A 24,173-nucleotide genomic window follows, 5' to 3' on the forward strand; every position below is an offset into this window, starting at 1 on the left:
AAAAAACTGGGGGAGGGGGGAAGGCCAGAACTTGGCCTGTGGAAACCTCTGGTGGTGGAGTAGTAGCTTATAAAAGTGCCTTTGACACATTTCTTTTTCTTTTTAACTCAGAAGTGGTATTTACCGTAACGTAATGGGAACTGCTTATTAACTCTTACTGTTTCCGGAATTATATTCTAAAATCTTTTCTTTTGCTACTCAGATTTCTTTTGCTACTCAGATTTGTAGGGAGGTGGGCTTGAGTTAGCTGAGTTTTCTGTTTGTTTGTTTGCTGTCTAATTAGGAATTCAAAGTAATTATTCCATTTCTGAGTTTCAGATATTTTTACCATGTGGGTTTAGTACGGGGGACTAAAAGCTGCGTCCAAAGGCACTGACCATGAGCCACTGTTACATGTTCAGCCGGACACAAAACGGTCATTCCCACAGAGGTCTTTATGGGAACTGGAACATAGAGCCTGTTGAACCAAGAGCATCCTTTCCCTGGAAGGTGATGGGGCTCAGAGCTGTTTGGGGATGAGGAGACGAGGGAGTTGTAATAGCTCAGTACCTCCCGCTGCAGGTGCAGCCCTGAATTGTCCCACAACTTCTTTTTTTCTGGGCTGTGAGTGGGCAGACGTCAGGCCTGGCTGGACCTAGAGTCCTGGCTGTGACTGGTATGGCCTGCCTGCGTGTGATGGGGACCTGGAGAAGCTTCAGTCTACCCCCGGGATGGGCACAGAGCTCCCCAGCAGAGACTGCAGGAAGATGGCAGGCAGGGGAACCAAGGATTGCGTGGCTGTTGTGAGTGTCCTCCTGGCGTGGGAAAGGGGAAGGAGCTCTGGGAACTATGTGCACTTCTCTGTGGGTATTTTCCCCGTGGAGAAATAGTCCCAGCCGCAGGGCCTGCACCCTGGTAACCACAGTAGACAAGCACACAGGCACACAGGCATGTGCACACCCTCCCCCTTGGGGTCCCAGCTCCCGCCATCAACACAGCCTCCTTCAACTCCATGGGAAGTTTGCGTTCTATCATAGCTATTTTGTCTTGGGGGGGAAAAAGTAAATAAGGAAAATCATGACCTTCATCGCCAAGCTGGGACCGCATATCTGGAGAGAGACAGTGGGCTGGTGATTCTTGATTTTGGGGAGTGGGGCCCAACACACTGAGACAGATGTTCCGGGCTGGAAAACCCGGGGCAAGGTGAGACAGGACAGCTGAGTCACCCCAGGAGAGACCTGCATGGAGCAGGGCCACCAGTGTGGCTGCAGGTTTGTCTGCCCCCCTTGAGGGATGGGGCTGGTGACAGGGAAGTGGCCAGAGTTTGGGAGAGGAACCCCAGCATGGAGCAGAACCCACAGTTGAGGAGAAAGGGTGAATTTTTGTGTTCAGAGAGGCACGTGGTCTGAGTGGCTGCTGTAGAGCTGAGGCCCACACAGTCCTCCCCACGCCTGTCTCCATGTCTGCTCCTCCCACCTTTCATATTCTTGTCTCCAATCTTATTTAAAAGTCAGAATCCCACGACTCAGAGAAGCAAAGTCAACCGTGTGTCAGGAAAGCGCATGGAAAATAGGCAATGAGCCGGGATTGAACAAAGATCTGCGGGTCTCTGGAGTCTCATGGTTTCCACTACATTAAGGCTCCGGGGAGTCACATTCATGAGGAAGCATCCCCAGTGGGGTAATACCCATGCACTCTGGCTCCTGTGCTGGACACACATATGTGCACACGCGCATGCACACAAGGACATCCTCCCTTCAACACTCTTTGGGTTTCTGCTCGCTCCTCTTCTGACTCTCCTCTGACATTTTCCAAAGACCAGAAGCAGTAGTTACATGATCCCAGCCATCTGGTCATCCCAACATACCCTAAGTATTTTACATCTAGACTAAATACAGCCTCTTTCCCAAAAAGCACTCTGCTGATTAAAGAATGTCATTAAGATGGAGATTTGCACGTGGTGGCCACAGATGAGGTTACGGAGATCGAGATCCTCACCGTGAATTTCCTAGTGAAGACATGAGGCATTTCCTCCCTCCCTATCACATCAGTTAGCTTTTACTTTGTATCAAATCCCCAAAACCTATTGGCTTATAACAGCAACCATTGTGTTTGCTTTGTGAAGTCCTCCTAGTCTGGACAGACTCTCTGGATAATAGTCTACTATGGCTTGGGGTTGGTCCAGGATGGCCTCACTCGTGTGTGTGATGATTGACAGGCTGGTTGTTTGAAGAAAGCCTCAGCTTGGAGTGCTTGCCCACACTCCACATGGTCCCCCACCCTCCAGTAGAGGAGCTTAGGCATCCTCATATGGTGGTCTCCGTATTCCAGAAGTAGCAAAGGAAGACAAGCCCTCAGGCATATGTACACTTCAAGCTTCTGGTATTGTTCCATAGGCCAAACTGAGAGTAGGTGTAGGAGGAAACTATGGAAGGCCACAGATGTAGCAAAGCATAAACAACCAGAGGCCATTTCTATAATAAATCCACCATGCAATAAGCCTAAGATTTAACTCAGCAAAAAAAAAAAAAGAAAGAAAGAAAAAGAAAAGAAACATTCTGCCTGATGCCTACCTGGAGACAAGGCTGAACCACATTGTGGTTAAACCCACATGAAAAGGGATAGCGAGTCGAACTCTAGCTGACTAGCTCCTGCCAGTCACTGAGGTGGTAATCCCCGAGGAACTAGAGGCAGGAAGTCACTGAAAGGCCAGATGTGGCCCAGCAGCAGAAGAGAGGTGCTCAATCTCCTGTGTGCAAACAGAGCAACCAGGAGGCAGGTGTGGCCTCTGAGGTGACAATGCAAGAGACCCCACCTAGACTCAGAAATCTGGGTGGGTGATTTCCCACAGTGACTCCCAGGTAAGACTTGAGCCATCGCTGCAGAAGGAGGGATGTGGACAGGAACGTGCAAATATTGAGTGTTCACACACCCAGAGGGACCACAAGAGCTGAGAAACTTCCATTCTAAACTTTTATTTCCCAGGATTGGAAGGAAGCAAGAGAAATGACCTGAGGACTCAAGACAAAGTGGTCACACCCACTGTCTCTGGAATATCTTTGCTATGGTGGGGACTGTACTCAGCCTGAAATTTAGTCCCCTGAGGTAATTAGTCCACTTTTCTAGATGAGGAAACAGCCTTAGAGAGGATGAATACTTGACTGAAGTCCTGGATCTTGCCCTTTCTCTGCCTCTGGCTGCCTGTAGGGTCCCCAAATATATAGCAGCAAGGGACAGCCAGGCCTACAGATCCATCCTAGGGGTAGAACTTAGAAAAGCCCCAAAGGCCAGTTCCCAGGCAGCAACTCTAGGAGATGTTCATGCAAAGGAGAATGAGAATGACCAAAGGTGGACATTCAAAAAGAAGGTGGCAGAGGAAACCATGAAGAAAAGCCAACATACTTGTTTGCGGTGGCAATGCAGAGACACCAAAAGGGTTAAATTTGCTCTGAGCCTTTTCCCTAGTCTTCTCTCTCCCCATTCTTCACATTAAAAGGATCACTGTGTCAGGAAGTCATTGATGGCATTTGAAGAAGCTGCTGCCCCTTCAAGAGCGTGAGAAGCTGAGCTGGGCATGTCCAGGGTGAACTCAATCTGTGTTGATCAGCAGATTGTGGCCAGAGTGGGTGGCGTGTGGGAAGGACACTGTAACCCATAGAGGGGAGTTCCTTTTGTGCCTGGCACCACCACTCTGCCTTGTGCCCTTGGGTTCCTGTTTTCTATCTGCATGTGGTATGATATGTGCACGCCCACCCTGCAAGGGGTGAGCCAGGCAATACCCAGGGCCAGGTGGCTGCTGCCTCCCACGGTGCTCAGTGAATGGAAATGCATGGCTTTGAGCTGTAGGCTCTCTGGCCAGAGAGGACCAGGGGCTCCTACTCCTGGGGGGAAGGAAGGTGGTGAGCGACTATACCATCTTTCCTCAGAGTAGCTTTGAAAACCCTGCAGCCGGACATTTGCAGGCCCATGTGCCACTTCGGTGTCTGTCCTCTGGGAGCTCGTGGTCAGTGAAGCCTGCCCAGGGTAGGGGGCAGAGACCGGTGTGCCACTCAGGCTGTGCTCCCTTGGTTTACTGTTGCATGAGGAACCCACCAGGCTGTATCAGGAGCCAGAGTCCCCGGGGTTGACACTATCTGAGATTGGGGTTCGTGGGCACCAAGGGCTCACCCTCTGAGTGGCCACAGGAGGAAACCATGGTCAGATGAACCCGTATTCTGTTTCTTTACTGTGATCTTAGCCTCTTGGGGTGCAGTGCCTTGGCCCTCACTGAGCCTAGATTCTGCCCAGCCGCCCTCTGGATCTGTGTATGTCCTTACCAACATCTCCAGGAGGCAGCTAATAGGAGTTCAAATTTCAGAAACAGAAAATTTTATTTGGGGTCCCCAATATATTAAATCATGGGCAGAATAGCCAGGGTAGTATTTTTTTTTTTTTAAGCCTGAAGTGTCAAAGAGCTTATGAAGCAGATGAGTCCCCTCCCAGACCTAGAGGGGACTGTCCCCAGAAGGAGTTGCCAATCAGTCTGGGTGCTGGGGCACTTGATTCTTGGTCAGGGGTGATAACTAAAGGGACAGAGGCAGTCCGTATTTAAAGATGTAAAGCAGGATCTGTTGGTAACAGAGTTGTCAGATGCTGGCCATAGCGGCCCAATGATGAGGTACAAATGCATTTTCTTCAAACTCTTAGCAAATGTTCTCTTTTGGTACAAGCTTTGACAGGTCCCTTTTAAAATGAGGTGTTTTTCAAACTCCCATGCAGGGCCCGTGGGGAGAAGCTCTGGCTCCTGATTCAATCCGGCAGATGAGCTTGTTCAGAAAGCAGCTTAACAAGTGCCCACGCCACACAGGCCACCCCTGTGTGCCATTCAGTGGCCTTTAGTATATCCGTGGAGTGTGTGAAGTCCTTGCCACATTAGCAGATAAGCTCTTATCCCATCTTGACGGCCAGGGCTCTGAGGGGCACTGAATAACTGTTAAAACCTTACTGTGGTTTCAGAATCTTTTCTAAAGAGACTGTGGTTCTCAAGTTCTCCTGTGAGAACCAGAAAATAAACATACTGTATAAGACCAATAGGGTAAGACCACAGTGCTCTTCACTGTTTTCCCAGGCAGGACACTAAGGATCTCGTTTAGCTACTTTTTTAAATTTTTAATTTCCCTTTGCACAGTTCTAATGTGGTCAGAGAAAATTAGAATGGGCGGGTTGGGGCTGCAGGAAGACCCCTCCTCAGTGGTCTCTATGGTCCGGGATGAGGGAGGTCTCTGATTGGCAGATGGGGGTCGTTGGTGTGGAGCAAATCCTTCAGCACACCCCAGCCACCCCTGAAAGCTCAACTGTGAGACACATTTCAATGATGGACGTTCAAATTGATGATTTCATTTAAAGACCAAGGTCAGATTAGCCAAATGGTCATCCAAAGAGGTTAGCGGTTGTTACGGGGTGAGGTGGCATTGTCTAGCACATTGTAAATACTCGACAAGCATACCCTAGATTTGTCTTTCCATTTCCAAAAATACCTCTCTCCCTATTGCTGTCAGATAAGCATTCATGAACTGACCGCTTCTTACCAACTTGACAGGAATATTCTCTTGGTCTTATTTGGCGACCAGAACTTATGATAGAACATGTGGTTGTTCTCCAGCCAGGGCATCTGGCCTCCCTGTCAGGGGACAGGGTTGGTTTTCAGCTACAGACCTGGTTTTCCACGCTCGACACCTGTTTAGCGATCGCCTCTGCTTTTTCCCCCAGGACTGGTGCTCCATGAAGAGGTGAAACCATGAAGAGAAAATAGAACAAATAATAATGCTTTTCCGCAATCGCTTCTTGCTGCTGCTGGCCCTGGCTGCACTGCTGGCCTTCCTGAGCCTCAGCCTGCAGTTCTGTGAGTACAGGGCAAGGCCCAGTGCGGGAGGGTGAGGGCCATGAGGTCACTGGCATCAAACTCAGGCTCCTGGGCAGTGGAGGCTGGGCGTGGGCAATTCTGTGTGACAAGACAAGATGTCGCTGGTGAGGCCAGTCCACCGTCCTCCACGTCCTTCAGTGGCATCCCTGTATCCAGTCTGTGCCCCAAACCTGTGCACACTACAGCTCTCTGCAAGCAGATGTCCTCAAGCACAGACCTGGCCCTGCCACCTCCTTGACGGTGGCCCTTCCTGGTGGCCCTGCAGGGGCCTGTCTGTGCTTGCTGTTCTCTACAAGTGCCAGCCTCCCTGTGTGCCCACTCTCTGTCCTCAGCAAGGGGTGCTCTTCCTGTACCTGGCCCCGGGTTCTTTCAGAGCTTGCCTCCTCTCCTGCAGGAATCTTCTGTGGGCTCCCAAGTGTTTGCTACTTTTGTGACGTACATCCAGAAGCCCTGAGTCTGTCCCTCCTGTCACTAACCAGGCAGTATCAACATTTTCCATTCTTTTTTTAAAATTTTTTTTAGTTGAACATGGACACAATACCTTTGTTTTACGAATTTATTTATTTTATGCGGTACTGAGGATCGAACCCAGTGCCTCACATGTGCAAGGCAAGTGCTCTGCCACGGAGCCACCACCCCAGCCCAGCGTTTTCCATTCTTGTGTCATTCCCTTCTATAAGATTGTCCGTTCTTGATAGCAGGGACCCTGTCACGTTTGCCTCTATATCCCAGGAGCCAGCTTTGCCAGGCACATAGTAGGTGAACGTAGGTTGGCTGGATGAATCGAGGCCTACTCTGGGAACGAGGCTGGCCCTCATTCCCTTTCTGAACTAAAAGCCGAGCAAGCGTCTGTCTATGCTGGGAATTGTGCTTTTGCTGCCACCTGACTTCTGTTTTACCACCTCACCCTATAGAACAGAGAACCTGTCCTTTTGGCACCTGTCACTACCCAGAACATGTTTGTGGGGAGGTGGCATTTCGTCTCATTTTCAGTGACAGAAAGAGGAGCCAGTGGGTGGGATGTGGTGAGTTCCTGTGGGGAGAGTTGGCATCGGGAGTAGGAGGTTTAGCAAAGAGGAGGCTCCGAGCAAGTCTTCCCGATTTACCTCCAGCGTGACTCTGTGCCAGGTGCACCTTGGGGACACATGACAAGCTATTTCTAATAGTAAAGAAAATTTAAAATAACTTATTTCATCCTTCCAGAATTGGAAAGGAGGTCAAGAGAATGTGGGCGCAAGAAGTTTAAAAATACTCCAGATGGTTAATGAGCTGCAAACTATGAATCCTTTCCAAAAAAAAGGGTGGTTTGATTTTCAGTAGTTTAATTGTTTATAATTTCTCATTAAAAAGTTTCCACCCTTTGGTCAGAGAAGTGGGATGGTACAGTCAACCCAGCGTTTTACCCTGAGACCCGATAGGTTCTGAGAGGTGGCTGTGGGTGACTTGTGTTCTCTGGCATGCGCTGGTCCTCACGTCACTGAATGGGCCTGTGTGTGTCTTGCTTATATAACTCTTCTGAAAGTACCTCTGTTTCAGGAGAGCCAATTTTCAGCCACGCTTTTTTAAGGAAAATTTTTGCAGGGTAAATTAGCCTGGCTGGCTCTAAGCTCTTTATTCTGGGGTACGTCGGAGTTCAGAAAGATATTAAGAAATGGACGTTCTTGCCTCTCTTCTACTCCTAGGTAAAGTGTCACTGGAATTTTCTCATTCCTATAGAAATGAAGTTCAGTTGCTTTATTTATTTGATTGCTTTATTGCTTGCTTATTATTACGGCGTAAGAAACTGCACTGATTCATACTATGAAGATTTTACTTGAGTAAGACTGTCTTTTTTTGTTCTTACCATAAAATGTAGGGAACTTTTGCTTTATAATTCCTTTTGACTAATTTTTGAATTTTATACTAGCCCTTATAATAATCTTAAATAATATGCTTAAGGCCATAAACTCTAACTTGGACTTCTCATTGCCTGAAGTAAGCAGTATGGTTTTGTTTTCTGAAATGATCATCTATCTTATTTCCTCTGGTTGGTAGTTTTCCTTTTCTGGTGTTTTGAATACAAGAAAGTTAAGACCCAGGTTACGATTCAGAAATTAGGTTGCTTAAATAAGTGCTTCTTCCTCTGGGTACGGAAGGAATGCAGTGAGCCCACATGCATTTATTAAGTGCTTACGTGGGTTTGACGTTGGGGGGGGGTTAGTAGGGAAGGGACACACAAAAGATTAAGCTACAGTTTATAGTCTCCACAGTCCTTAATCAAAAATAATTTGTTCTGTGTTTCCAAGTTCTTGATGTTATCGTAGTTAAAATTCCCACAAGTAGAAAAATGACTTCTCGAATCGCGGGGCTCCTTCATCACAGCAGGGAAAGACGGTCAGGCTGTGAAGACTCGTGAATCATTAGTTATGTTTCTGCTTCTTCTGCTCATTTATAGTCCCCCCACTTCCCTCCTCTGCCCCAGCATTTCCTTGACGCTTATCTTGTGCTTGGTGCTCCATGTTCCAATTGGCATTCCCAAAATGGCGGTGTGACAGGAGCACACAGGCTCTTGAATTCCAGCCTTGGGTTGGAAGCTCAGCTTCCCCGCTAAGCATCTGGGTACCTCATTTTCTTCCCGTAAAATAGAGTTAACGATTGCTGTTTTGCAGGATCGGTATGAGAATGAAGAATTTTGGAAAAACCCTTGGCTCATGGAAGCCTAGCCAACATAAATCTTTTAAGCAAACCACACTCCCATCATAATGCACTGTCATCAGAAACTAGGGCTCTTGGTGTTCCAGGAGGCTGCCAGAGCTTCTGTTCCTTCAGCCACGAGATGGAGGGGGAAGCTTTTGAAATATGTCATCCATTTATTTATTTTTTATTAGAGCACATTGGCCGTGATGGGGGTTAATCTGTACAGAGCACATGGTGTACATATCTGGGGGTGGTCCTCTTGGGCAGGGCCCTGATTGATCAGAGCAGGTTCAGAGGGAAACATTGGAGGTGGACCGGAGATTCAGATCCCAAGTGGAGGAGGCGAGGCTAGCCTACAGAAGTGAAAGACCAGGATATCTTCAAAATCTGAAGTGCCCGCTCTGCAAGGGGTCAGACCTGATCTGCGTGGCCCAGGTGAACGTGGAGACAGGTTTCTCTTAAGCGTGAAATAGAATTTCCCGAAGGGGGTGCCCCACGGAGGTGGCCTGGGTGCTGTGTCCTCCATCACTGGAGTCTGCAAGCTCTGAAGGGTTCAATATGAGGCAGGTCATAGGACCCGGTCCCATTTCAAGTCTCTGAAATCTGAGATTGTGTGAAGTTTAGTATGTGCGTCCCCGGAGTTTCCCTCCTGGGCGGGGTCTGAAGTCCCTCAGGGGCCACAGACAGCTCTCTGGAGTGTCAAGAGCAGACATTCAGAATGCCACACGCTGGGTACCAGGGCAGATAGGAGGCAGGGGCACAGCTAGGTGGGAAGATTCACCAACTCTGGACCCAGACTGCCCAGATGGAGTCCCTGTCCTGCCATTCATCAGCCGTGGGAGCTCGGGCAAATCATTTACCCGCTTCATGCTTCAACTCCCTCCCGTGCAAAGTGGGGCTAGTGATTGTCCCAACCCCATGAGTTGGCAAACTAGCGTTTTTAAAACCTCTGGCACTTGTAATATCAACGTATGTGTTTGCTGAGTCAAATGAATTAGTAATCATCTGTGGCAAAGTGTTCTGGGAGGATGGAGGACAAGAACTCAGCAAGGACTGGGGAGTCAGGTGGCATCTCCACTCCTCCTTAAGCAGGGTTGGAGTTGGCCAAGAGTGATGCTGGGGAAGGGTGCCCCTGGGCTGTGCTGGGGAAGGGTGGCCACAGCCGGTGGAGCTGGGCCTGCAGAGATAGAGCGGGAGAGCTTCCCCTGTGTGTGGCTGTGAAGCTGGGCCAAAGGCTGGGGCCCCCACCTCCCACCACCACCTGGTGTCCTGCAGGCTTCAGGGATCACTGCAGCAGGGGACTCTCCCTCCAGCTGGTGTCTTGGGAGGCTCACAGCCTACTTCTACGTCTTCTGGAGCTGGGCTCCTGAGCACCTGGATCAGATCTGCCTGAGCAGCTTGTTTGAAATATCTGTTCCCAAGAAAGCAGGTCATGCCCCTCCCTACAGAATCTTGGTGGGAGTGGATCCCGGGGGACCCCACAGTGGGCAAGCTCCCTGGGTTGTCTCGAGTGCATAACACTCCAGAGGAGCAGGGTGGGGGTAGTGCAGGGTGATGCGACCCAGGCTGTTTCACTCCTGCAGCGAGAGGCCAAGGGTGGCTCCAAGGAGGTGCTGCAGGGGCCAAAGGAAATGCCCAGAACATGGGGGGAGGTCAACCATGTAGAGCTGGTGGCCTGGGGCCTGGGTGGGGAGGCTGATGAAGAGTGCTCAGGACATGCAGACCAGCAGGGCAGGGCTCTGGCAGTGGTGCAGATTGAGGCCACCCAGGAATCAGGGTGAGCCTGGGGAATCGGTGAGATTCCTGGGGTCGTTGGAGGTACCCAGGGCCAAATGGGGGCCATGTCCTGCCTGGCGGGGGTCTCGGGTCTGAGGCCTAGGAGAGATGTTGGCAGGAAGCACTCCCCGAGGACTTCGTGTTCACTGTTCACAAAGCCCAGGCTGGAGAAGCCCAGGAAGATGCTCCAGCCCAGTGGCCTGTGAGCTTGCTTGGCTTGGCCCAGCCTGTGTTTCCAGAGTTTTTAAATTTATTTACCAATTTCACATAAACTTGCAAACCCCTCTTTAAAAAAACCAGTCTTCCCAGCAACCTGTGGCCCTTGCCTCTTGCAGGGGGATCTGGCCGCTGAGGAGGGGCTGCCCCTTTTCCCGCAGTCCTGCCCAGGTCCTGTCAGCATCTGACCTGGTGCCCGTGGTACCAGGTCACGTGGTGCCAGGTTCGAAGGGCAGGTGGGGTTAGTTACAGAAAGAGGCAACAGAGGAGAGGTCAAGGGTAAAGCTCTGGGACACAGAGGTAGAAAGGTCACTAGGGAGGGAGACGGCTGGGGCCCAGTAGGCAGGAGGACAAGGGAGGCAGGTAACCTTCCAGAAGTTCTCAGGGGAACAGATGAGGAGTCCCAACATACCCAGCTCTGAGTGAGTGTGTGTGTGTGTGTGTCTGTGTGTGTTTTCCCTAGCACCTCTCTTACAGAACCAAACCTGTCCCTGTGGCCTTCAGCCCCATTCCCTGTCCCTCTCGTACTGTGTTTGGGGTCTGATGTCCACCAGGAAAGAGAAGAACGACATTTGGTGGAGCAACGTATAGCTTAAAAGGAAACCGCCTCTGAGCTGGGGAGCACTGGCACACACAGCCAGGCTCCCTCCACCTGGGCATGCTCTCTGCTGGGGACCCTGAAGGACTGTGATATATGGCTCTAGCAATTTTGTTGAGGCACAAATTTTGATAACGACAGCAGAGAGTGAGCTCCTTGGCTGCAGAGGGTGTCGGGCCCTGTCACCAGCCCCTAGGCCCTGCACCCTCAGCTGTTTGTCCTGCGTGCCTTTTATTTTACGGAGGAGAACGTGTATCCTCGTGGTGCGTGTGAACCTGCAGACTCATGAAGACCTCTGTGCGCCTTCCCGGCAGTGTTTGGGTGGCAAGGCTTCAGCAGACCAGGGCTCTGCAGGGCACTGTACCAACTGAGGGCCCCTTATCCAGACATAGAAGCATTTGGATTTGGAATATATGTGTACACGCAATGAGATATCTCCGGGACGAGAGCCAGCGCATTTTGGATTCTGGATTTCCAGAGATCAGAGATGTTTGACCTTTACCCTAAAAACCACAGTAAGGTCCATTCATGTCTGTCTCTCTATCTCTGTCTATCTGTCTGTCTCTCTCTCTCTGAGCCAAGAAGAATGAAGAATTGAAAATGAGAGCTCTGTTTCTGACCCAAGAGTCCAGTCAGAGCTCATCCATCGTTATCACCAAGGCTTAAATTTGCTAATTGCATTCATCTTGCTCCTTTTCATGAAGATGTCTTCTTGTTTGGATTTCCGGCTTCACTTTTCTCCCCTTTGCTCCCTCTCCTCCCTCTCCTTCCACTTTCTCTTTTAACATCTCTCGTAATTCAAGGGAGGGGAGAGACACTTTTAAGATGTTTACTGCAGTGTCATTTGTCGCAGGAAAAAGAGACAAGGTGACCCATGTGCCAACAGTGAGTTCTGTAACCCCAGGATTCCTTGGGCCGGTCTGCGTGGCCTTCGAGGTTGTCTGGAGAGGGCAGAGTCTGAATCCCCAACAGGAGTCCACGTGAGGCGGGTGCCAGGAGGGTGCTCTGGGGCCGTCCTGCCACCCTGGCCCCTGAGGCGTGGCTGCAGCAGGCCTGGCAGACCCCGCCTCTGCCTGGGGCCACGTGGCCCCTCTCTGATGGCTGCTCAGCTCCTGCATCACCTCTTGCCTCTCCTTAGTCTCCTCTTTTCCTCTGTGTCAGTGGAGGGGCTGGAACCCAGCCAGAGCTCTGCCTCTCCCTAGCCCCAGGTAGGTTACAGAGTGTAGGGCGGCTTGTGTCCCCACAGACCTGTGGCGCAGGCCACACCCACCTGCATCTCCCCTTTGACCCTTTATGCCTTCAGGGACAGTTGGCATGCCAGTCTCAGTGAGGCACGGACCTCTGAGACGCAGAGTAATCTTACTCCTCTTGGAAGGATGAGGAACAATGTCCTTGGGCCTCAGTGACTCTCTGTCACCATTGCACAGACCAGGGACAGAAGCACATGTAACACCCAGCAAGACACCCCGCCACACCCAGACGCCAAAATGTTCAGTGTGGGTTTCTCTGGGGGCAGGCTTGTGGGTGATATTCCTTTTCTTTTTATACCTTAGCGTTGACTATTTTAGGATGAACTCGTGTTTAAATGAAGTGTCAAGATCCCTTTTTGGTGCGAAAAGGGAAAATTTTGTGGCGTCTCTTCTCAAGGAAGGGCCAACTGAAAGTAGAAACCTGTTTCTAAATACATCGTGTTGTTAGGTTGAACCTAGGGGCTTCTGTATTGTCCCTTATGGTTGCAGGGGTCCTGTGACCCCCAGAAATTAAATCCAAAAGACTCTACACAATCCACTGTCAGGGACGAGGATCAGTAGCTTTTATCAGATTCTCAAAGGTGAGAGCAAGGGGATTTGGGACCAAGCAGGTGAGTGACAGGGATCCTTCCTCGTTCTTTCTCAAGGCCTGTTCTAGACATCTGTCATTTCTAGTTTTTGTCATGATTTGGATTCTTAAATATTTACATTATCTAATCCAATGACCTGTTGGGTGGAGGCTAGTTAACAGGGAATGTGAAGGATATGGGGTCTCCTGACCTCTAAGAAGCCTCCTACAACTGGGGCTCAAGCTCAGACCACCATGGGGAACCCTTCCCCTGACTCTGGCGATAGGTAGGCTTAGGTCCCAGTGACAGACGGGCAAGGAGTCAGGCAAGCAAGAGATAAAGGCTTGCAGATAGCTGGGGTGAGGGACCCTTGGTAGGATGTGCTCAGTCCCCAGCCATGGGACTGCCATGGGGTTCACCGTTTGCTACCAGGCTCATCAGTCCCTTGCTACAGTCTTACCCAATTTGGTTCACCCTGAAGCAGCACTAAGAACGGGGAAGAAGCCAAGAGCAATGGCGCAGGCCTGTAATCTCAGCTACTCGGGAGGCTGAGGCAGGAGGATCGCAGGTTTAAGGCTGGCCTCAGCAACTTAGTGAGATCCCCATCTTTAAAAAAAAAATGGGGAACCAAGAAAGGTTGGTGTTCTATCATGGCCCAAAGTGGACAGGTCAAAAAAAAAAGGCTAATTTGTGTACTCAGCTATCTTCTATTAATCTTGTAAAACCAAGCATCTCAAAGTCTTCAGATGTGAACTTGACTTTCACACTTTGCCTGGGTAACTGATTCCACCCCAACTGAATGACTGGGGCCAGTAACTGGAGTGTGGTCTCTCTGTTGTGGTTCTGGTTTTCATCTGGCAATTACAGCAACCGTTTTTAGATTCAGCCCAGGTTGGAGGCAGGGTGGGCACTTAAGATAATCTAGTGAGCTGAGGAGCACCAGGGGAATTGTGGGAATCGACTGTTGGAACACATCGTTATTCCTCGGCCCACCGACGAGGGGGAGAGGATTCCACAGCCTTTTGGAGTATTGTGAGGAGGAAACAGGGGTCAGGAGGTGGCAGGACAAGGTGTGTTTCAGCTGGTGAGAAGGTGCTATCTCAGGTGAACTGAATGGACTTAAGGGAGTCAGGAAAGCTAAGACGGAGGTGCCCGAGAGAAGGGGGACTGCTCATGGTGCCTCCCTGAAGGGGCCGCAGGCTCAGCACCCCTTCCCTATCCCGGGTTGAAGGGAGCACCTTTCAAGAGCCTGCAAGGAACAGGGATAATGTGCTCCAGTGACAAACGTAGAGAGGGCGTTACTACGTCCCTTACCACGTTCCATTCACAGGTGACCTCTCGGGACATCCCAGCCACCACCCTGACGTAGGTCTTGTCACCTTGTCTTACAGATGAAGGGAATGAGGCAGAGAGAGGCAGAGGTACCTGCCCCAAGTCACAACAGCTAGGAAGTCACAGCCCCAGGCCACCTCCGTGCGGTCAGACCATGGAGTCCTGGCATCAGGGAAGCTCAGCACTGAGTTCAGTGGAGTCCCAAGGAGGAGGTGGTTGCAGCCCCCTAAGGAGGTGACCAGACTGGGGCTGAGGTCCCAACAAAGAGCAAGGTGGGCCCTGAGTCAGGAAGGTACCGAGCAGGTAGTGGGGCTGGCCTGAGCCCCGGCCGCTTCTTGGTCAGTGGTGTGACTCATGGGGCAGCACGTCCCAGAGACGAAGTTGAGCCAACTTTCAAGTGTGTCACGTTCACATTCGCTGGGACACCAGTGGTCCCTGATGCTGGACTTTAATCCACCAACGTTGCTTTACATCCAGGTTCTCACTGACCATTCCTGCTCCCCAGAACCAAGTAGTCTGTGCAGGAGGTGGCATGGACAGAGAAGGCCCTTTCCCCTGAAGATTTAAATGCTTCCTGCTCCCTCTTTCTTATAATCAAAGAAAGGAAGGCTGGATGGGCAGGTGCATAGATACCAGGCTTGAGCAGGACCCTGTGTCCAAGGCCACTGTCTGGCTAATGGGGACTTCTCCTGGGCTGCAGGTCAATGCTGGAAAAAGCAGAGAGGGTCAATTTGGCTTATATCCTCCTCATTGCAGCTACAGGAACATCTGCTAATACTGCTCACAGATGCACCCTCTGTGTATCTAGTGTGTGATGTGAGGGGGGCCGACATGGGATGCACTTGATTTATAGAAGTTTACCGGTTTCTTCTGAGAGTGAGGGGCCCCACGCAGATGCCTCACAGATTAATGTTCTCTGCCATTTCTTTGAAATTGAGATCCCGTTGGCATCTTTATACACAAGCTTTAGAGATATGTAGTCAGGGTGAAAGTGAGCCTCAAGAGCCTTCTACTCGGGGATCACACATGGAGAAAGTGTGTGCCCATTGGTCAGGGTCATCAGTAATGTTTCTTAGTCTGTTATTCACGTTGGCCATGGTAGCACTGTGGCCCAGGGCACTCATTTAGATTCAGAAGATTATTTTTTCCCAGATACAACATGGGAACTCATCCTTCCCATCTGCTGGCTTGGCCACCCTCACTCCTAACACCTCGGCTTCCTTTCTCTTTCCTGGTGACATCTGAAGTCTGGTCATCTGCTCGGGGTCACCAGAGTTTCTGATTGTCCCACGGGGCAGCTGGAGGAGCCAGGGACATGGGCAAGGCCTACTGGCACAAGCAGCATCTGGAATCCCAAGCCCCAGAGTTCCATGTCTCCCAGGCCTCCAAGTCTGTCCCTCGACCCCTGTGTCCAGTGAAACAAGGCCAGGCCCAGAGGGCTCATGTGGTAAGAGGCACAGAGCCAGCCTCCCATCCACCTGGGATCAGCTCCTCCAGACTCCTTCCCAACCTGGTGCCCTCAGAGGGCTGTCTGCTTGGGCCAAATGGACCAGATCTCCCGGGGACTTGAGGCATGTCTTAACCAGCTTGCTGCATAGCCCCACCTGCCCCTCCTGTTCTCCTCGCCACCAGCCACTCGTCAGCCTTGTGGGCACAGCCCAGGGGACTTTCTCCAGGAAGCCAGTCTTGGACCAAGCCCCCTTCAAGGCTGCTCCTCACACTCCCACATTAGGTGTCAAAGTGATATTTCTTCAAAAGCACAGAGCGCAGCTCCTGGCCTCAGGATGTTGGGTCTGATGGGTGACAAACTGGGACACCCCTGCTTACACATGCTGTGGTGTGAACCTAGCGGCCACAAGAACTGGGTGAGCTCATAGAAGAGGATGTGGGTACAGCCTGGAGATCAAAGGTGGGCTTCCTGGAGGCGGTGACTCCGGGATCAGTGGTGGAGTTGGTAAGATACAGGGAGAGGGTACAGTTGTCAGCAAATGGAGGAGCACAGGTGAGAACAGGCTGGGGAGGGGGCGGCTCTGGGCAGCTCAGAACAATGAGAACTAAACTGAGGGGTGAGGTAGAGGTGGCGCTGGAGAGACTTCTTGCCGCACCCCTACTCCTATGCCTCGGAGCCGCCTGAGAATACCTAGCATTTGAGGTCCCCTCAAAGGGCCCCATTCCCTGGTGGGGGACTCAGGAAGGCACAAACAAGACAGGGTGAGCTCAACAGTGTGAACCAGTAGATGGGGGCCATGAGCCCAGATCAAGAGGAAGCAGCTGAAGAGATCTTTCTGGACGGAAGGTCTTCTGATCATTACTGATTTTTACCTGTGGCTTCCAAGCCACGCTGCCTGGAGCCATGCACAGGTCATCTGGGTCCAGTCACCATGGTTCCCAAGTGGCAGCCCCAGTAGACCTCAGCCATGTGCTTAAAGAGAGTCAGGAACACCCGGGAGCCCTCACCCCTCTGTCCCGTGCCATTCACCTGATAGGGTCTCTTCTGCTGTCCCTCACCCTCCAGGTGCAGAGGGAATGCGCCACATTCCATAGACAGTAGAGGCGAGGGCTGACAAGCATGTTCACCACAAGGGCAGCCATTAAGGGGCCATCACGGGGCATCTGCTGTCCAATAGTCCCCAACTCTGGCACTGACCACTCAATAGTAAGTGAGCTCCAGACCCTGAGATGCGTTGGCCTTTCTATCTCCTCCGCTGTGGAAAGAAAGTGGTCCTAGGAGCAGCCAGGGCTCTACTTTTGAGCTGAAGACAACCCTGTAGTTCTTGAGTGTTGCTTTAGCAGTACAGGGAGACATGTTAAAAATAATAACAGAAGCCAGGCAGGTGGCACACACCTTAATCCCAGCAGCTCCAGAGACCAAGGCAGGAGGATCACCAGTCCAAAGCCAGCCTCAGCAACTTAGCGAGGCCCCAAGCAACTCAGCAAGACCTTGTCTCTAAATAAAATATGTAATAAAAAGGCTGGGGATGTGGCTCAGGGCTAAGTGCTCCTAGGTTAAATCCCTAGTTTTAAAAAAAATGTTTTTTAATTAAAAAAAATACTATCTATATGTAAAATACACGAATGCATGTCACCTGTACCTACCATAAATATGTATGTATGTGTGTGGCGGGTGTGTTCAAATTCAGACATTTGTAGAAAACCAGGAACACTTTTCACACCCCATCCCCTACATTCCTCAGAGAAGTCACTGTGTGGGGATGGACATCCTTCTAGACATTTTTCTGTGCGTTTACAAACTAAACAAATGCCTGAATATTCACAAATTTAGTTTTGTTGTTGTTGTTGTTGTTTACAAAAAGAGGATTCTATCAATGCCCAGTGACAAGGCTCATTCAGTTCACTTAATTTATCTTGGATTCTTTCCCCTGTTCTGTAGCCGGGGCAGAGTATTGCATTGTACAGGGTGTTCAGACTCATTCCCTTTTCCCTTAGTGCAGAAACCCTGCAGTGAGTTTCTTTGGCCATACATCCTTGATCGTGGGAATTGATACATTTGTACAATAGATTCCGTGGCACAGAATAACAGGATGGAGGCTAGTGCACGTTTGTAAAGCATATGCCAAATTCCTTTGGCAGGGTGGCTCCCGTTTCCACTCTCACCCACAGTGTGCAACAAGCATCCGGCTCCTCACGTCCTGACTGATACTGCATCTTATCAAAACCTGACTTTCCAGTCTGATGGGGGAAAAATCATATCCCATGGGTTGTTTCATTTTGTATTCCTTTACTTACAAACAAGCTTGTGCATCTTTTCATATGTTTATTTGCCATTGGTACTTATTTTCCTGTAATTATCCTGTTTATATTCTTCAAAGATTTTTTTTAGGGCAATACTGATTTATTTATTTTCTTTCTTTCTTTCTTTTATAATGATTTTTTTGAGTTGTGGGGGCTCTTAAGTACTTTGCTGCTTTTTAAAAAATTATCATTAATATTATTATTCTTATTATTATCATCATTATCATCATCATCATCATCGTCATCATCGGTACCAGGGATTTGTCTGTTATACATGTTGCGAATATTTTCCTCTCAGTGTGTCATCCATCTTTTAACTTTTGCTTATAGCATACGTTTGCAAAGGGAAATCTTAAATATTTATGTAAAATACGTTAGGGAATTTAAACTGACTTGGACTCGTGGTTGGTCTCTGCCTCAGCAGTTGCCCAGACATATGTGTATATTGCAGTGATTGATAAACCTTTCAGAAGCTAAATAAGTCCATGGATGCCCTTATTTGCATTCATTTCCCTCACAGGGTAGATGCTGAAAGTACAACTGTTATTGTACAGGGTGTTCTAGAAAAATCTGTGATGCAGCAGGATGTTCCCCGAACATGGAAGGATTGGGGACCACTGAGACAGAGGCTGTTCATGGAGGGACAGGTGGCTAGGGAACCCCGAGTCACCATTCACATCCACCGGCACCCAGAAGGGAAGAGGGAGCCTCTGCTAGTGTCAGTCTCGCCTCTCAAGGGAAGGGAGGGCAGTGCCCTATCACTATCGTTCCTGACTCTGGTCACAGGTCCACACTGCCAAGGGGCCGGGACCCTGTGATTGATAGTTCAACCAGACCACCGGGGGCGGGGGCTCACTGACAGAAAGAGGGGAGCGAGGTGGACAGACAGGACAGGTCACAGGATGCCCCCTTGACACCAGAAGGCTGTATCAGGGAGAGTGAGTCTGGAGATGGGAGAGTGAGCCGAACTGAGGCTCCACCCTCCTGTAAAGTGGTCTCAAGGACACCAGTGTCCTGGTGGACACCTGCGACAGTCAGATGGCATTAAGTGAGGAGGTGAGGCCAGTATCTGTCACTCAGCAGGCCCTCACCCGACCACAGTTCTCCTCATTCTGAGAGGAGGATGGGTGCTCACGGTGAAGTTCAGCCCCACCCTGGGCTGCTGCTGGCCTTTGCCCCGTGGTGACTGCATCACTGTGACCTGCTCTGTTTTCCCCGCAGTCCACCTGATCCCCATGTCAGCAGCTAGGAATGGAGCAAGCAGCAAGAGTCGAAAGAGAATCATGCCCGACCCGGTGACGGAGCCCCCGGTGACAGACCCTGTTTATGAAGCCCTTCTGTACTGCAACATCCCTCGCGTGGCCGAGCGCAGCATGGAAGGTGGGCCTGGCTGTGCCCCTGACCTGGCCCCTGTAGGCAGGACCTTGATACCTCATGGGCACCCTGTGGGGACAGCTCTCCAAGCGTGCAGCACAGCAGTAAGGAGCTGGCCTTCCTGGGCTTGTAGCCAGCAGTTGCCACCAGGCCATGTTCTGTAGCGAGTTCCACAATCTTAGCCTGCCCCCCTATAAGACAGGCTGGCCAGCGGGACCTGCACGTGAGATGCTGGTGGGAGCAAGTGACCTCGATGAACAGCACACCGCTCAGGAGTACCCTCCAGAGGTGTCTGCCATTATCACGGTCTTTAGTGGGCAGGATGGAGCAGTGGCCCCCACCAGGCTCCCAGGCTTCACCCACTCTCAGCTGCTCTGCTTTTCAGGGTAGAACCAGGGTGGACTTCAGATGCCCACCGGATGCCCTGCTGGTGTCTAGCCATAAAGGTGTGGGAGAATGCAGTTCCTCCAGCAAGTTTTGCTTTTCTGAGCGTGTATCAGGCTGGTGTGGAATATTTATCTGTTTGCCCTGTGCCCTGTTTCATGGAGGATTTAAAGCAGCATCCTGGTTTTCAGGATTGCCGTGGGCCTCCCTGTCTCTGCGTAGGAGCGAGGCCACATTAGTAGTCATGCCCACATCTCACCAGCCTTCAGCCCCCAGCCACATCCCCTGTCCCACCTCTGGGGCTCTTCAGCAGCCTCCACCCAGCATAGCAGCCCCTCCCACAGCTCAGGCCCCTTGATGGCTGCTCTGTGACCTCTTGGTGGCCCCCCTGCTGCCTCCCTCTCATTCCCAGCCCAGGCCTGGCCAGGTCCCCTCACCAGTCCTCTTTTAAAAGGATCGACACCTTTTAGAAGCGTCAAGCGTTGACTGGACCCTGTGCTTCTCTCACAGGTCACGCCCCACATCATTTCAAGCTGGTCTCCGTGCACGTGCTGATTCGCCATGGGGACAGGTACCCACTGTATGCCATTCCAAAGACAAAGCGGCCAGAAATCGACTGCACTCTGATGGCTAACAGGTAAAGACTCCTTTTTCAAAAGTCACTTGCCACAATCTGCTCTATCCTGTTCAGTAGAGAGTTATAGGACCAGGGAGCCTAAGCTCCGGCCCTGCATTGAATGTCATCACTGTACAGATGAAAGGACTGAGGCCGCAGGAGGGAGCATCTCTCTCAAGTAGCCCAACAGGGACACTGAGGCCTGAGCTTGCCAGTTCTGAAGTCCACCCTGCCATGCTTCAGAGAGCTGGGTGGGGCCCAGGGAGCTGTGTGGCTCAGGAATCCTGGCCCAGCTCAGCTGCTCCTTTGGTCTGGGAGCTCAGCTTCTCACCTCTGGAATGGGGACGACTCTGCTGGGGGGTGTGAGCAATGGCACATGAATGTGAGGTAGTGTTTCCACCATTTTTTAAAATGTTTTTTAGATGTTGATGGACCTTTATATTTTTTTATCCATTTATTCATTATGCAGTGCTGAGAATCGATCCCAGTGCCTCAAGCATGCTAGGCGAGCACTCTACCACTGAGCCACAACCCCAGCCCTGTGTTTCCACCATTTTATTTTTCCCAGGAGTTAGAGTCAGCCTGGTCTTGGTTGAAAGCCCTTAGGATAAAAAACAATTGAACAGAAAGTGGAAATTGTATATATGGAAATGGCACAGGCCTAAAATTAGAAGCCTAGTTAGCAATAAGGTGATGGGCCTGGCCTCCGCGAATGTGTCTGGGCACAGAGCATCTCTTGCAGGGTTCACTGAATGAGGTCAGAGGGGAGTGCTGGAGGCAGGCAGGCAGAGTGGGAGGCATTATTTGGATGGAGGTTTCTGGGGTGGGGCCAGCCGGGTGGAACTGTGGGTCCCCTCCCTGCAGCGAGGCTGTTTTTCAAAAGCGTCCTGAACCTGGTCTTGATTCAGGTTCACTCTCTGCGTCTCAAGCCCTCTCACTGGAGTGTGGGGAAGATTAAGTGAACCATTTTAGGTATGGGCATCATGAGGCACTTGGGTGGTCTTCTCTGTCATCCTGGAGGTTACAGGCTGGCAGCCTGGCTATTCATATCTTCTTCCCTGTGTCCAGCAAAAGGGAGTATATCCCATTGTCTCACGGGTTGGAAAACACCCTGGGTGAGTCCAGACCACGTCAGAGGACAAGTGGACGCCGCTGTTCCCTCCATGCTGAGCCCCTACTCTCTTGCCCTTTCCCAGGGGGCTCCCCCTGACTCCTCCCCAGCCCCTCCTTTCATGCCTTTGCATTTCATGCCACTTCACTGCCTGGTCCCCATCCCCGCTTGGCCCACTCTGACAGCTCCTTCAAGGCCCCTCGAGATGCTTCCTCCTCCAAGAAGCCTCCCCAGCACCTTTGGGTGGCTCTGTGGCCCTGGTGGGTTACATTGAAAAGAGGGGTAAATGGCATAGGTGTCAGAAAAAGCAAAGCAAGAGTTAAATATCTGAAGCCAGTCCCTCGCCTGGCCTCGGGCTGGGGCAAGGTGGAGGCTCTCATTGTGCTGGGCATTGGCGCCAAAGCTCTGGCGGGTGGAGGAAGTTGGCACAGGGAGTGGCTTATCTCCATCAGGCACAGCAGGGTTTCTGTGTGTCAGCAGCTGGCACAGCCCTGCCCTTGCCCACTGGCTGGACATCAGTCCTTTGATCAGCCAGGAAGGAGATGGACCATGAGGCCTCTAGGCCAGGCCTGTGCAGGGCAGCCTTGAGGGCACTGTGAATAATAATGAGCTTCTCCCCCAGCCGCTCCCAGCATCCATTTCCTTTTTCTTTCCTTCATGAGGGCATTATAGCTCCACACAATAGTGGGGTTCACACTGACAGATTCATAAATGCACATAACATAATTTGCTGCACGTCAATCACTAATATTTCTCTTTATCCTTCCTCTTCTCTCCCAGATCCCTTCCTTTACCCTACTGCTCTCCCTCTTATTTATTTTACTTATTTATAATTTTTTAGTTGTGCATTTTAATTACACATGAAAGTAGAATTCATTGTGATCTCATCTCATATGCATCTAGCATCATTTCGTCAGTTTCATTCCACAGTTCCTCTTCTCTCCTGCTCCTCCTCCCTCCCACCATCCCCTTTCTCTATTCTGATGGTCTCCCTTTCTTTTCATGAGATCCCCACTCCTTTTTTTAATCTCTTACTTTTCTCTAGCTTCCACATATTAGAGACAACATTCAACCCTTGACTTTCTGAGTCTGGCTTGTTCCATTCACATGGTGCTCTCCAGTCCCATCTTCTTACCAGCAATGACATAGATTCTTCTTTATAGCTGAGTAGAGCTCCACGGTATAGAGGTACCACGTTTTCTTCATCCACTGACCAGCTGACAGACACCCAGGCGGGTTCTGAAACTTGGCGATGTGAACTGTGGCTGCTCTAAACCTGGAATGCAGGTCTCACTGTAGTGTGCCGATTTCAGCTCTTTTGAGTAAATACCAAGGAGTGGGATCCCTGGGTCTTCCCCTTTCTCTAGCTGGGCTTTGCATTCCCAGAAGGCAGAATTTAATTAGCACAACGCAGACCAGGGGTCTGTGCCTAGACCAGTTAGCTGTTGCTAGAAGGTCTCTGGGGGCTGCTCTGCAGAGAAGGGTGCCCTTGGTCAGGGCCACCTCGCAGAGGGCAGGATGTCCCCTGTGCGCCAGGCACTGTGCAGCTCATCTTCCCAGCATGCTGACTGTCCCTGGATCACCAGGGCCCAGCCCAGAGCTTGGCATGTAGCAGTTATTGGACTGGGTGGGTTGCAGAATGAGTTCAGGACCTCAGTGAGAATCACAGGGAGTGGGGCCCGTGATGTGCATCTGTCGTGCGCCTGGCGATGGGTTGAAGCCTCAGCCATGGAATCCCTGGAGGCCTTTGCAATGAGTTTGACGATGGCAAAATCACTTCAGCTCCCTGGGCCTCTGTTCTCCACTCTGGAAAGCAGGGTTAATGATACCTCCCATACAGCACCTGTGAAGTCCAATGAGACAATGGGATAAAGCATTTAGGCTAGTCCACCAAGCCTGATGAGTGGTCACATGTCATTGCCACAGCGGCCTGGGGCCTTCTGGGCCCAGCCTCTTTCCTCCTCTGCAGTACACTTGGTCACCAGACCAGGCCATGTCTCAGGGCCCCTCATGCTATTACCACAATGACAGGGCCCTCAGGTGGGGTCCTTTCTGGAGCGCCTACTTTAGAGGCTCAGTTCCTGTGACCGCTTGCCTGAGATGCCTCTGTCTTCATTTCCCTTTGCCTATTTTCGTTTTATTGACCATCCTTTATTTGTAGGAGCTATTTTAAGTCCTTTGTGGAAGAGGGCAGGATGTGCATGTTTAGTTCCAGTAGCCCCCCCCCTCGCCTGAGGTCCCTCTCCACCAGTTTCCATTACCCGTGGTCAACTGCAATCTAGAAATATTAGATAGAAAATTCTAGAAATAAACAGAAAGGCCACATGCACATAACATTTATTAGGGTATATTGTTATGACTATTCTGTTTTATTGTTATTCTTGTTAATGTCTCACTGTGCCTAACTTATAAATTAAGCCTTAACATAGTGGGTCTGTACAGGAAAAAAAGAAAAATATATCATCCACAGTTTCAGGCATCCATTGGTTATCCTGGAACCTGCCCCCCCTCAGACAAGGGGTGCTACTGTACCTAACGTCTTTTACTCAATTCCATCTTTAAAGACACACATACGAGTGACAAGCCAGCTCGCCACTGGAGACACATACAGTGTGAGGAGGAGCCCCAGTGCAGGAG

At 50.7% G+C, this 24,173-nt stretch overlaps 1 protein-coding gene and 1 long non-coding RNA gene across 10 annotated transcripts in view; one reads left to right on the top strand and one right to left on the bottom strand.

The window, feature by feature from the left end:
- Positions 1–24,173, top strand: part of Pxylp1 (2-phosphoxylose phosphatase 1) — a 58,375-nt gene that overhangs the window by 21,904 nt on the left and 12,298 nt on the right. For 4 of the 7 annotated variants that reach the window (XM_021728281.3, XM_005328026.5, XM_078043419.1 and 1 more), the window contains 3 exons: positions 5,728–5,860; positions 19,273–19,431; positions 20,320–20,446. In XM_021728281.3, the coding sequence (XP_021583956.1) occupies positions 5,782–5,860; positions 19,273–19,431; positions 20,320–20,446 (365 nt within the window). In that variant the 5' untranslated portion in view covers positions 5,728–5,781. Of the gene's footprint in view, positions 1–5,727; positions 5,861–7,517; positions 7,564–19,272; positions 19,432–20,319; positions 20,447–24,173 lie in introns of those variants that run through there. The other 3 variants (XM_078043418.1, XM_078043420.1, XM_040269892.2) reach the window with 2 other exon arrangements.
- LOC106144963 (uncharacterized) overlaps positions 20,966–24,173 on the bottom strand; it is an 88,761-nt gene continuing 85,553 nt past the window's right edge. For all 3 annotated transcript variants that reach the window (XR_002484260.3, XR_013436544.1, XR_013436545.1), the window contains one exon: positions 20,966–23,379. This is a non-coding gene — a long non-coding RNA (uncharacterized LOC106144963). The remainder of the gene's footprint in view (positions 23,380–24,173) is intronic.

This window comes from Ictidomys tridecemlineatus, chromosome 3 (genome assembly GCF_052094955.1).
Source record: "Ictidomys tridecemlineatus isolate mIctTri1 chromosome 3, mIctTri1.hap1, whole genome shotgun sequence".
Lineage (NCBI taxonomy): Eukaryota > Metazoa > Chordata > Mammalia > Rodentia > Sciuridae > Ictidomys > Ictidomys tridecemlineatus.